The sequence below is a fragment of the Saccopteryx bilineata genome, chromosome 10, assembly GCF_036850765.1.
Source record: "Saccopteryx bilineata isolate mSacBil1 chromosome 10, mSacBil1_pri_phased_curated, whole genome shotgun sequence".
Taxonomy (NCBI): domain Eukaryota; kingdom Metazoa; phylum Chordata; class Mammalia; order Chiroptera; family Emballonuridae; genus Saccopteryx; species Saccopteryx bilineata.
The window spans coordinates 5928103-5941096 of NC_089499.1; the positions used below are offsets into that span (position 1 = coordinate 5928103).

Genomic DNA, 12994 nt, shown 5'->3' on the forward strand with positions numbered 1-12994 from the left:
AAAAAAAAAAAAAAAAAAAAAAAAAAAAAAAAAAAAAAAAAAAAAGAGACATGGACAGGAGTGTGGTGGTTACGGGGGGTGGGGTGGGGGGAGGGATGGAGGGAGGGGCAGGAGGGGGAGGGGTACAAAGAAAACTGGATAGAGGGTGAAGGAGGACGATCTCTCTTTGGGTGATGGGTATGCAACAGAACTAAATGACAAAATAACCTGGAAATGTTTTCTTTGAATATATGTACCCTGATTTATTGAGGTCACCCCATTTAAATAAATATTTATTTAAAAAAACCCAAAAAACTAATGATTGATACTTCTCATCTCTCCGTTCCTGTCTGTCCCTGTCTATCGCTCTCTCTGACTCTCTCTCTCTCTCTCTGTCTCTGTAAATAAATAAATAAAGGAAACATTTTGAATAAAGATATTGTCAATTTTAAAAAAAGTAGCTAAAGGATGTTTTTTGGCCTATATCCTTTACAGCCAGTGTGGCCAGGCCCACTAATGACATTTATAAAGCTCCCCAAACTTGCACTGTTCTTCAACCATCAGTGAAGGAAACAATACCAACGTCTCTTTCTCTCCCTTGAATCGTAAACCTCTACTTGGCCAGGGTGGAGGGGCCGGGTATCCGGGTCTCTGGTCCACTCGGGATGGGGGCTCGGAGGAGGCCGTGGGCCAGGCCAGGAAGCAGGAAAAGGCGGTGCAGGGTGAGACAGCCCCGGTGCAGGGTGAGACAGCCCCTGTCCAGATGACATCCCGCCCGGGGTTCTGCCAAGAACCGACGCCCCTCCCCTCTCCCTCACCCGGGCCGCCTCCGGTGCCGAGAACTGCGGACTACATTTCCCATAATGCAGTCTGGGGAAGGGCGGGGTCAGGCCAAGCTGCTGAAGCCGGGCCTCTGCCGGGAGAGGCGGGCGAGGGCGGTCTTCCTGGGCCGGCGGCCGGGCGAGGGGCGGTGGGAGGGGGTGGTGGTCCGCGCTGTGGCCATGTCTGTGTCCACAGGGTGTCGTGGCCCCGCGAACCTGCACCTTCAGTCTGGGCCCAGCCGGACACCAGTGCCCTCCCGGGGGCCCGGCAGAGGGCAGTGACCGACAATCTCTATGCGTCCTGGGTCCCTCGGAGAAACAGGTGAGTCCGACTGCCAACCCACGTGGCCTGGGGGCGCCGAGACTGGAGAGCTGTCATCTTGGAGGGAGGGGCTTGAAGTCGGTAGGGGGTAGGGGTGAGGGTTCTGCAGTCTATGCTGCAATTTGCGGTAGGAGGACTGGCGCTCTCTGGGTTCCCTTAGCCGGTTGGCTCCCAGCTGAGAAATACAAAAGGCGACGCCTGGAACCCATCCTTTGGCTGGGAGGGCGAAGACATGTAGGGGGCAGTGGCCAGGTAGGATCCGCCCCCCAACGCACACATTCCGCCAGCAGAGCCCTCAGAGATCGCGGAGATGACTGTGGGCTGAGCGGTGTATCTCCTGAAAGCGTCTTGGGGCTTGAGACTTTGCTCACAAGGGTGTTCTGGCTCAGATAACTGGGCTGCCCCTCGTACTGGGTGAGCCTCCCTTTCTGGGCTCGAGTTTGCTAGGGCAGGGTGAACAGCCTTTGTCCGAGAGGGGAGTGGCTACCAGCAGCGATTAGTACTAGGCCACGCTTTCAGCACGGAGTAGGCGTCCGGCTGAAGCACCTACTGCACAATCTCACCTGAGCCCTGTCTGTCACCCACCCATTGGATGCCGGCACCAATTTCCTAGGAGGCCACTCCTCAAAAGGTCAAAGCTGGAAGGAGACTATCTAAGCAGGAAGAGGGAGCCGGTAGGGAGGGGCCCTTGCAAGGACCTCCCCACTTCGGGCGGCACCTGAGGGAGGGAGGCACACTAGAATAGCTGATTGAGTCAACCCGCTTGGTGACATTAGGCAAAGTAGCAAGCCCTGGAGCCTTCTAGAGAAGCTGCCTGAGGAGGAGCCCCAAGGGAGCATTTCGGACTTGTTGCAAGAGATCTCTCTTGCTTAAATGCTTCAAGCTCAGCCTCCCAGGAGATTCAGCTACACAGGTTATGGCTCCAGTGGGGGCTGCGATTGTTGTGAATCATGTACCACTCTGCCTGGTTTCCTGTGTAAGTGTCTGGAGAACCATTTGCTTCACCAGGGCTTCTGGCTGGATCCCCAGCTTGGCCTTGGAGATGCTGAGGTGGCATATAATCTCAGGTGGCAGGGGAACTGTGGTGCAGTGAACATCCACTAGCCGGGGCCAGCTGATCCTGCCCCCAGTCTACATGGGTACCACTCAGCCTGGCTTGGCTCAGTCACCTGAAGCACACAAGGGTTCAGTGGGTATTGGGCCCTCTGGACATGGTAAGCTTCTATAGAACTTGTTTGGGTCTTTGAGCCAGATGTGCAAGGTCACAGAGCAGGAGGAATATGTGGCAGACCAAGGAGTTCAAGTTGGGAGAGGCTTACAGGGACAGCAGAGAACTAACGACCTGTTTTTGCAACTCCGGAGCCCATGAGTAACCAGTTAGCCTGGAGAAACTCCTAGCACTAATCTCATAGACAGCTCTTTGGCCTCATATCACAGGTGGGTCACCAGACCAGAGCCCACATGGCTTCACAAGGTCAGAAACACATTTTCCCAGGCCAGTTCACTCTGGGCCTGGCTCAGAGTGAACAGACTCTCAAAAAAAAAAAAACTCATTTACATGGCAGAGACCACTGGATGGATCCGTGTGTAAGTACAGCTACATATGGTCTGAATGCTAAGTAAGAATAATCATGATGCATGAGTGGTGGCAACTGAATGTACGGTGCCTACTCTGCACCAGGGTAACTAGATTACATAGATGATCTCATTTCATTCTCCACAACCCAATGAATCTGTGCTGTCATTGTCCCTGTTTTATAGATGAGAAAACTGAGATATATAAAACCAAGCCGAGTTAATACATGTCCCTCTCCAGAGCCATTGCTCCTGAACACTTGACTACAAGGACAAGTCTTCTCCAAAGCAGGGGTCTCCAGAGACTACATTGTAACTGGGTGTTCTTTTACCTTCTCTCTTCCAAAGTTACTTCTCTGGCAAACATTAATTAGATTCCTCCTGAGTGTGGAGCTGACATTTTGAAATTTGTGTCAGTTTACAGGATGACTTTCAATGTAGAAAAATAAAGCAGGCCAAGGGGGTAAGAATGAGGAATGTTGTAGAAAGGCCACTCTGGGAAGGTAACACTTGAGCAGCAACCTGAAGGAAGTGAGAATCATGTAGATATCTAGCCCAAGCCATGGAACAGGTGAGGTCTGGGGCAAGAGAAAAAGCGGGGAGATGTGGTCCAGGCAGAAAGTTCAGCAAGGGAAAAGTTCTCAAGCAAAGGAATGCTCAGGGTTCACATTTACATTATACTTAAGGAAAGCTATGAAGTTGGTGTGGCTGGGTTTATGCAAAATGAGTGGGGGGAAAAGGGCAGGAGATGAAGGGTAAAGAAGTAATGGTCTAGCTCTGGCTGGTTGGCTCAGCGGTAGAGCGTCGGCCTGGTGTGCAGGAGTCCCGGGTTCGATTCCCAGCCAGGGCACACAAGAGAAGCGCCCATCTGCTTCTCCACCCTTCCCCCTCTCCTTTCTCTCTGTCTCTCTCTTCCCCTCCCACAGCCAAGGCTCCATTAGAGCAAAGTTGGCCCGGGAGCTGAGGATGGCTCCATGGCCTCCACCTCAGGTGCTAGAATGGCTCCGGCCACAACGGAGCAACACCCCAGATGGGCAGAGCATTGCCCCCTTGTGGTCATGCCAGGTGGATCCTGGTCGGGCGCATGTGGGAGTCTGTCTCTCTGCCTCCCCCAGCTTCTCACTTCGGAAAAATACAAAAGGAAAAAAAGAAGTAATGGTCTGGAGGATGGATAGCGTGGTGCCTGTGCAGCACCATCAGGAAATTGGCTCTTTCACTGATTGAGGTGGGACGCTTACAGAGTTTGGAGCAAAGGAATTACATGACCTGACTTCTGTTTCAAGAGGATCACTTTGAGTGCCTGTGAGAAGGACAGACTGCAGGGCAGAAGTGAGGAGACTGGCTAGAAGATGGTTGTAGCAAGCTCCGACCTAGGGAGATACCAGTGGCTTCAACCATTGTGGTGATGGTGGTGGAGGTGATAAGAAGTAGTCAGGTAATTGACGTGGACATTTCCCACTGAGCATCAGTAATCCATTCCACAAAAGTTGAACATTCTGTCCAGAATCACTAACTTAGTGCCTGCTTCCCATGATTTTTAAGGGGAAAAAAGTATAATGCTTTTCTCATCAACCCCAGAGCCTCAATTTTCTAAAATGACAGTAAAATACAGGGGAAATATATACCTGATATAGGCCCAATAAATTATAGTGTTAGGATATAAAATGCTTAAAATGTTTCCTCCTGGTCATCAGGCAACGTTTGTTGCTCTGACTCGGCCTCTTGTGGTACCTGCCGCAGACATGGTGCAAGTGAGCCCTTTTTGTTGGCACTCACGGGTCTTCCATTGGTTCTGTCTGGAATGTAATTTAAGGTTTTAAATGCACATATTTTGTTTAAAATGCAGATCAAATTTTGATGCTGTAAATATACATTTTTCTGTATAAACAGAAGTTGAATCAATACCTGTTTGTTTTATTAGTCAGCTATTGCTGTGTAACAAATGATCCCAAAACTCCACAGTTTAAAACAATAAATATGTATCCTCTAATACAATTCCTGCCTGTCAAGAATTTGGGAGCAGCTTAGCTACATGGTTTGGGCTCAGAGTCTCATGAGGTTGCTGTCATCCGAAGGCATGACTAGAGCGAGATGATCTGCTTGCAAGCTTGTTCACTCACATGACTGGCACATTGCTACTGGCCATGGGCAGGTCTCAGTTTCTTGCCATGAGTTTCTGTAGGGCTGCTTGTGTCCTCACAACATGGCTGATGGTACGACCTAGAGAGAGTGATCTAAGAAAGCAAGATAGAAACCACAATGTCTTTTATGACCTAACCTCAGAGTCAGGTGTCACTTTTCCATGATCCCACTGGTGACAGCCCAGCTCAGGGTGGGAGGGGAGTATACAAAGGCATGAATACCAGCAGCTGAGGCCCACTGGAGACCTAATGTAGGCTGGCTACCAGAGTTGGTATTAAAAAGCAAGAGGCTGCCTGACCTGTGGTGGCACAGTGCATAAAGCATGGACCTGGAATGCTGAGGTCACCGGTTCAAAACCTCAGGCTTTCCCGGTGAAGGCACATATGAGAAGCAACTATGAGTTGATGCTTCCTGCTCCTCCCCTTACCATTCTCTCTCTCTCTTCTCTCTCTAAAACCAATAAATAATATCTTAATTTTTTTTTTTTAATTTAAAAACCAAGAGGCATTCTGTGGGAAATGTTAAGGAGAGAGACATTTGGCTAGGTGTGCCTGGGTTCTGGAACAGAGCCGGCAGGACTTGCTGGTGGTAGTATATGAGGCATGGGGAAAGAGGCAGAAGGGATGATGCCAGGGTTTTTCACTGAACAACCGAAAAGGTGAAATTGTCTTTTACTGAGAAACTCTGGGCACAACAACCTTTTTTTTTTTTTTTTTTAATTTATTTTTTTTTTAGAGAGAGACAGGAAGGGAAAGAGATGAGAAGCATCAACTCATAGTTGCATCACTTTAATTTTTCATTGATTGCTTCTCATCTGAGCCTTAATGGGGCGAGGGGGTCAAGTCGAGCCAGTGATCCCTTGCTCAAGCCAGCAACCTTGGGCTTCAAGCCAGTGACCTTTGGTCTCAAGCCGGCGACCATGGGGTCATGTCTGTGATCCCACACTCACGCCAGCAACCGCTCAAGTTGGTGAATTTGTGCTCAAGCCCAATGAGCCCAGGCTAAAGCCAGCAACCTTGGGGTTTCAAACCTGGGGCCTCAGCATCCCCAGTCAATGCTCTATCCACTGCGCCACCGCTAGTCAGGCTTAAGAACAACTTCTTAAGGGGATGGCCAGGAACTCAGTTTTGGACATAAGACTTTGAGATCCTGTAAGACATCCAAGTACATGTGTGTGCCTCTAAAAGTCACAAGAAAGATTGGGGCTGGAAATAGAAATTGTTGATAGTTGTTTGTAATCAGTAAGGGAAGTTCTGGTGCCAAATTCAAAAGGTGCCAAAGTGTACTCTGAGAAAAGCCAGGCTCCAGCCTGACGACAAGCCTGTTTCCTCTGCTGTACTTCTTTCTTCGCAAGTTCCTATATATCCAAAAATTGCAATTGCTCAACTCCATTTTGAATGGAGGAATGTTCCTGGTAGGATGTGCAGTGAAAGGTATCAGGACAGTGAATTGTTCCAAAAAAAAAAATTGTTTCAGTTCCCAGCTCCAGAGCCTCCTTCCTGTGGTAACATTGGGCCAGGTGCTTACACTCTCCCAGCCTAGTTCCTTCATCTCTAAAGCTAGCCCAGTAGGAGCACCTGCCTAGGGAGCGGTGATGAGGAGTAGATAACTTAGTTCACATCAACTTCTTAGCATGCTACCTGGGCATTAAATACATGTTAGCTGCTGCTGTTATCAGTTTGTAAGAAAATATTTACATATATAAATATATATATTTATTAAGTGAGAGGTGGAGAGGCTGAAGCAGAAGCAGAGACAGACTCCCACATGCACCCCAACTGACTGGGATCTACCCCGCAAGCCCCCTACCAGGCGATGCTCTGCCCATCTGGGGCCGCTGCTTCATTGTTCAGCAACTGAGCTATTTTAGCGCCTGAGGTAAGGCCATGGAGCCATCCTCAGCGCCTGGGGCCAACTTGCTCAAACTGTCCAAGCCATGGCTCCAGGAGGGGAAGAAAGAGAGAAGCGGGAGAGGTGGAGAAGCAGATGGTCGCTTCTCCTGGGTGCCCTGACCGGGAATCAAACTCATGACTTCCACACACCAGGTCAATGCTCTACCACTGAGCCAACCGTTCAGGGCTATGTATATATTTTTAGAAGACTAGAAGAGAATATACTAAAATATGAACAGTGAAAGATCCTGCATGATGGAAAAATGACATTTTTTACTTTATACTTCTTTGTACTTTCCAAGTTTTCTTCAGTGAATAGATACCATGAACTCTTCCTTTTATGATGAGAAAAAGAACATACTTCATTTTTTCTTTTAGAGGGGAATACCAGAACCCATTACCCAGAGGTTTGAGTTAGCTGGGTCCTGGTGAGGGACACTTTCCTATACTTAACCACTGTTAATTATGCTAGTGTTCCTTGTCTGCCCCACAGGAGAGCCCACGGGATGGCTGCTGACATGCAGAGGAAGACAAGCAGCGATGGCTCGCTGGCTCCTTCTGACGGGCAGAGTGTGGAGAGAGCAGAGAGCCCCACCCCAGGACTGGCTCAGGGGATGGAGCCAGGTATGGGCAGGGTGTGCACAGCTGACAGCCTGAGCAGCTCCAGGGCGGTCAGGATTCCCATCCAGTCTTTCCCTCCCACTCATTCATGTATGTGTGCAGCTACTCGCTGGGTATTTGTTGGATGCTTGGGGTACTGCGGGGAACCAAGCTCAATCTGCTTCCGGCCTTCCTCTACACGTCACGTTGGGCCACTGGCCCTGAGCTGTCTGGCTGCCAGCCTCCTATTCTCTGAGTCGACAGTGTACCTGCCTGCCCCCTTCCCCTGCAGCTCTCAGCATAAATGCCACCACCACCTTGTGAGTTAGGCCTGCTTTGACCACGCTCTGTACAGAACACTTGTTATTTTGTAGTTTTATTTTTTTATGTATGTATTGCCCATCTCTCTCCACAGATTGTGAGCTCTTTGAGCACAGAGCAGTTGTATCCCCAATGCCTGGTACAGTGCCGAACTCATAATAGAGACCCAAAATATATCTGTTGAACTATTCTGTAAAAAACCAATCAGTAGAGGAAGAATGACATGGTCCCTAGGGGAGTCACAGGCTAGTGGGGCCGTTACAGTGGAGTGGGTTAGCTATGGCCTGAGCAGTCAGGGGCCATCTCCCTGGAGTGACTCACTGCGCACAGGTGAGGTGCTGGGCATGTGGCAGTGAACAGCCAGGTTCCTGCTGTTGTGGGGGAACCCCCTCATAGTTAGGGAGAAGGACAGTAACTGACAAGTGTCACAGGAGAAATTCAAGAGAGAGATATGATAGAATGCCTGGGGTTGGAGGTCAGGTGAGGAGGCAGCTAATGTCTTTGCTGAGAGCTGACAAAGAGTAAGCTACGCAAGGAGTTGGGAGTGCCTTCCAGGCAGAGGGAACAGCAGGTGCAGAAGCCCTGAGGTAGGTGAGGGGTGTTGAAGGTGTCCAAAGAGCAGATGGACCAAGGCCAGTGTGACTGGGATAGACAAGGGAAGAGCGATTCGCCTCATCAGGAAAGGCAGTCCAGCTGAAGTGTTGATGAGGCACCTTGGTGAGCTGGTCTGCCGGTAGCTACCGCTCCCGACACCAGTGCTTTTGGCTGGCAGGTGCCGGGCAGGAGGGTGCCATGTTCGTCCATGCGCGTTCCTATGAGGACCTGACTGAATCAGAAGATGGGGAGGTTCCCGGGGAGAGTCCCAAGGAGGGTGCTGGGCGTCCACCACCACTGCCTACAGACATGCGCCAGATCAGCCAGGACTTCAGTGAGCTGAGCACCCAGCTGACGGGTGTGGCTCGAGACCTCCAGGAGGAGATGCTGCCAGGAAGCTCTGAGGACTGGGCGGAGCCCCCAGGGGCATCCGGGAGACCGTCCACCGAGTCCACCGGGGAGGGGGACGGCGAGGGGGACGAGGAGGAGGCTGCGGAGTCCTGGCGACTGCACCAGAAGCATGTCTTCGTGCTCAGCGAGGCAGGGAAGCCCGTGTACTCCCGCTATGGGTCAGAGGAGGCACTTTCCAGCACCATGGGTGTCATGGTGGCCCTGGTGTCCTTCCTGGAGGCTGACAAGAACGCCATTCGTTCCATCCACGCAGGTGAGCCACCTAGAGGAGGGCTGGAAGCGCTCTGCTGGCCAGGCAGGTTAATTCATAGTCAGGTTTGGACTCCTGGGGGCCCAGAGGGATGGCATGTGTTGTGTGACCAAGGGCGGTCCCTCCGGTCACTGGACTTTAGGTCCTCATCTCAACCGGGAATAACAACATTGACTGCCTCATAGGGCTGTTGTCAGGGCCAAAGCTTTGTCCATGGACAGGATCAAAAGCCTGGAAGGTGACCAAAAAATGCCAGGTCCTGCGCCCCACCCAGCTCTTGCCATTTAGCACAAGGATGTGTGTTTTGCTAAAGTGCTTCCCGCCTTTCAGCTGGTGCCAGTCTGAGAAGCAAGTTGCAGGGCCAGGCCCGGATCCCTCAGGGGAAGGGGGCCGTGAGCTACTGGTTTTCTCATCATCCTGAATCCCCTACTGCGTGCAGAACTGTGAGGGAGGGTTGGGAGGATGTGGAAGGTGACAAGCTGCTGGGAGGAGGGGCTCCGAGACAGTTGGGTAAGGCCAACCTGGGAGGGCTTCCCGGGGCGGGGCTAAGCTGACATCCCACCCCCACCCCGCCCTCAGATGGCTACAAGGTAGTATTTGTACGCCGGAGCCCACTGGTGCTGGTGGCGGTGGCCCGCACTCGGCAGTCCGCGCAGGAACTAGCGCAGGAGCTCCTCTATATCTACTACCAGATCCTGAGCCTTCTCACAGGCGCGCAGCTGAGCCACATCTTCCAACAGAAGCAGAACTACGACCTAAGGCGCTTGCTCTCGGGCTCAGAGCGCATCACTGACAACCTCCTGCAGCTCATGGCGCGGGACCCCAGCTTCCTGATGGGGGCAGCGCGCTGCCTGCCCCTGGCGGCGGCCGTGCGCGACACCGTGAGTGCCAGCCTGCAGCAAGCGCGCGTGCGCAGCCTGGTCTTCTCCATTCTGCTGGCACGCAACCAGCTCGTGGCACTCGTGCGCCGCAAGGACCAATTCCTGCACCCCATCGACCTGCACCTGCTCTTCAACCTCATAAGTTCCTCCTCGTCCTTCCGCGAAGGCGAGGCCTGGACGCCCGTGTGCCTGCCTAAATTCAACGCAGCCGGCTTCTTCCACGCGCACATCTCTTACCTGGAGCCTGACACTGATCTCTGCCTGCTGCTCATCTCCACCGACCGTGAGGACTTCTTTGCTGTCTCCGACTGTCGCCGCCGCTTTCAGGAGCGCCTGCGGAAACGGGGAGTCCACGTGGCACTGCGGGAGGCACTGCGCATGCCCTACTACAGTGTTACCCAAGTGGGCATCCCGGACCTGCGCCATTTCCTCTATAAGTCAAAGAGCTCAGGACTCTTCACCAGGTGAGGGAAGGCCTGAGGGACACTACTCGAGGGAAAAGGGATTAGGTAGGGGGGCTGTTTGAGCCTGAGCCCTGATGCAGTGCTGAAGCTGATGTCCCCTCTGGGAACGGACATACGTACTGGGTCTGTTTTATAAGTACAGGACCCAGACTCCTTATCACCCTATTCCCCATGGGCATACACCTCTCTACTTCATTACCCAGATGGCTTGGACATGCCCAATACACCCAGGGAAGGAAGCTGGAACAGAAGTCTACCACGTTCCTTGCCCTGGAGCAACTTTGCCTTAGGGGTCACTTTGGTCTAGCCTAGGATGCAAAACTCCTCCCCTCCTCCAACAGGGGGGCTGGGGCCCAATGTGGTAGCTTCTCTTCTCCCTTCACTCCTTTTGGGTCCTGAGGATTCCCAGCTCACCCCTCCGCTTCAGACCTGTCATTCTGTCTTGAACACCTAAGCTCAGATTGGTCTTTCTAAGAGAGGGTCACCAAAAAAGCCATGAACTTGAGGGAGGGGAACAGGCCTCTGGTCTGGGTGGGCCCAGCCCTGTTCTGAAAAGTCTTCTGTGGTGGGGAGACAGTGCTCTATCCCAGGGAGCATTTGGAGGGTAAGACACATTGTGGAGTCGCCCTGGCTAGGAATAGGTGTTTCTAGATCTCCAGAGAAGGCAATGGAAGTCATGCCTTTGCAAACCCAATCCCCCATCTCCAGCCCGGAGATCGAGGCCCCATATAGCAGTGAAGAGGAGCAGGAGCGGCTACTGGGCCTCTACCAGTACCTGCACAGCCGTGCCCACAATGCCTCTCGCCCACTCAAGACCATCTACTACACAGGCCCCAACGAGAACCTCCTAGCCTGGGTAAGGCGGCCCTGGGACTTGGCCTCATCGGGGTCCTGGGCAGGGACCATCAGGGGTGTGTAACCTGGATGATCACCCTGTGCCCCCTCCTTTAGGTGACAGGTGCCTTTGAGCTCTACATGTGCTACAGCCCCCTGGGGACCAAGGCATCAGCTGTCAGTGCCATCCATAAGCTGATGCGCTGGATCCGCAAGGAAGAAGACCGCCTCTTCATCCTGGCACCCCTCACGTATTGATGGGAATGTGTGCGGGTTCAGCCATGGAAGCCATGGAACCCACAGGCAGGCTGGCCTCTATTGCCCAGGCAGTATGTGGGGACTCTGGGTTTGTGCGTGCATTAAAGTGCTTTGGAGAAGACACTTGTCAGGCCTTGTCACTGGTTCCGTTGCTCACCCACTGTCCCTCACATACCGACACCAGGTCCTCCTCCCTGGCCCCTGCCATGCTTCCTTGTGCACAGGGGCACGTTCACACTTGAGCCCCTCCCTCACACAGCATCAGGCCACATGAGCTCAGAGTCTGACCCTAGGCTTGAGCTTTCTTCATTCAGCAGAAGTCCTACCGCATGTAAACGTTTCTCCTGCACCCTACGGGCTTTGTCCCTGTAGCCCACTCCCATACCCAGCCTGAGCTCCTGGTGCCTCCCTCACATTCCTAGATGTGGCCCCTGTCCGTGTGCCCCAAAGGACTACCCAACCCCCCTGAAGCCCTGGCTGTGCTCTGCTCAACAGGCTGCTGTAGCTCGGCAGGGACAGAGCTAAGTCAAGTGGGGAGAGTCGAAGCCTGGGGTAGCTGAGAGCCCCAGGAAGCTCAGCAGTGAAGGTGCAGCTTTTTCGCTCTATCACGAGACCCTACTTGGGCAGACACAGTGGAGAAAGCCTCTACCTTGCTGGTAGGGAGGCTCTCCCAGTTCTGCCACAACCTAGGAACGAAAGACCTAGGAAGTGTTTATCGTAGAACCGTGTCCACTGAATATGGTCTTCAGACTGTAGAATGAATCACGCTCATGCGGTCTCTGAGAGTTAGGCCGAGATACTCTGCCACTAAAACCAACCCATGCTGGCGAATGTGTCCATGTGGGTGGCCTGGGCCAAGGGTACACTGGAATGATTCTACTTACTGTCCCAGGAAATAGCAGCACATCCCCTGTCCCTGGCCCCACCCTGGTCACATTAGAATGGATATGACAGCAGGCCATCTGCCTAGACTCCCAATGCCCCCAGGAGCAGCCACAGGCTTGGTGGGTGCTGCTCACCCTGCTCTCATGCCCTGGGTTTCTCTTCTGCCTATTTTCTGCTTCTGTTCTTGCCCTTGATCCTGGCCAAGTCTCCAAACCACTGCCTCTTGGGCCAGGATGGTGCCAGGCCAGCTGTCCCTGACTGCTACCAGTGTTCTGGTCAGCAGTCAGTCCCAAGGTACCCCTGTTGGCTGTCTTGATCCCAGTAGGGCTCTCAGCATCTCTTGCAATTCAGCACATATTCTGGGTGGGTGTGAGAAGTGGTGGTCACAATCAAATAAGCGTGTATATCTATTTATTTTTATTTTTATTTTTATTTTTTTCCATTTTTCTGAAGCTGGAAACGGGGAGAGACAGTCAGACAGACTCCCGCATGCGCCCGACCGGGATACACCTGGCACGCCCACCAGGGGGCGACGCTCTGCCCACCAGGGGGCGATGCTCTGCCCATCCTGGGCGTCGCCATGTTGCGACCAGAGCCACTCCAGCGCCTGGGGCAGAGGCCACAGAGCCATCCCCAGCGCCCGGGCCATCTTTGCTCCAATGGAGCCTTGGCTGCGGGAGGGGAAGAGAGAGACAGAAAGGAAAGCGCGGCGGAGGGGTGGAGAAGCAAATGGGCGCTTCTCCTGTGTGCCCTGGCCGGGAATCG

The 12994-nt window shown here is 52.8% G+C and overlaps 1 protein-coding gene across 1 annotated transcript; it reads left to right on the forward strand.

Annotated features, from left to right (window-relative positions):
- The first annotated feature begins 845 nt into the window (after window positions 1–845).
- Window positions 846–11463, forward strand: MON1A (MON1 homolog A, secretory trafficking associated). The gene is made up of 6 exons (XM_066245110.1): window positions 846–1122; window positions 7225–7355; window positions 8425–8910; window positions 9487–10252; window positions 10961–11108; window positions 11204–11463. Exons 2-6 carry the CDS (start codon window positions 7238–7240, stop codon window positions 11342–11344), a joined length of 1659 nt encoding a protein of 552 aa, XP_066101207.1. The 5' UTR covers window positions 846–1122; window positions 7225–7237; the 3' UTR covers window positions 11345–11463.
- Window positions 11464–12994: the final 1531 nt, after the last annotated feature.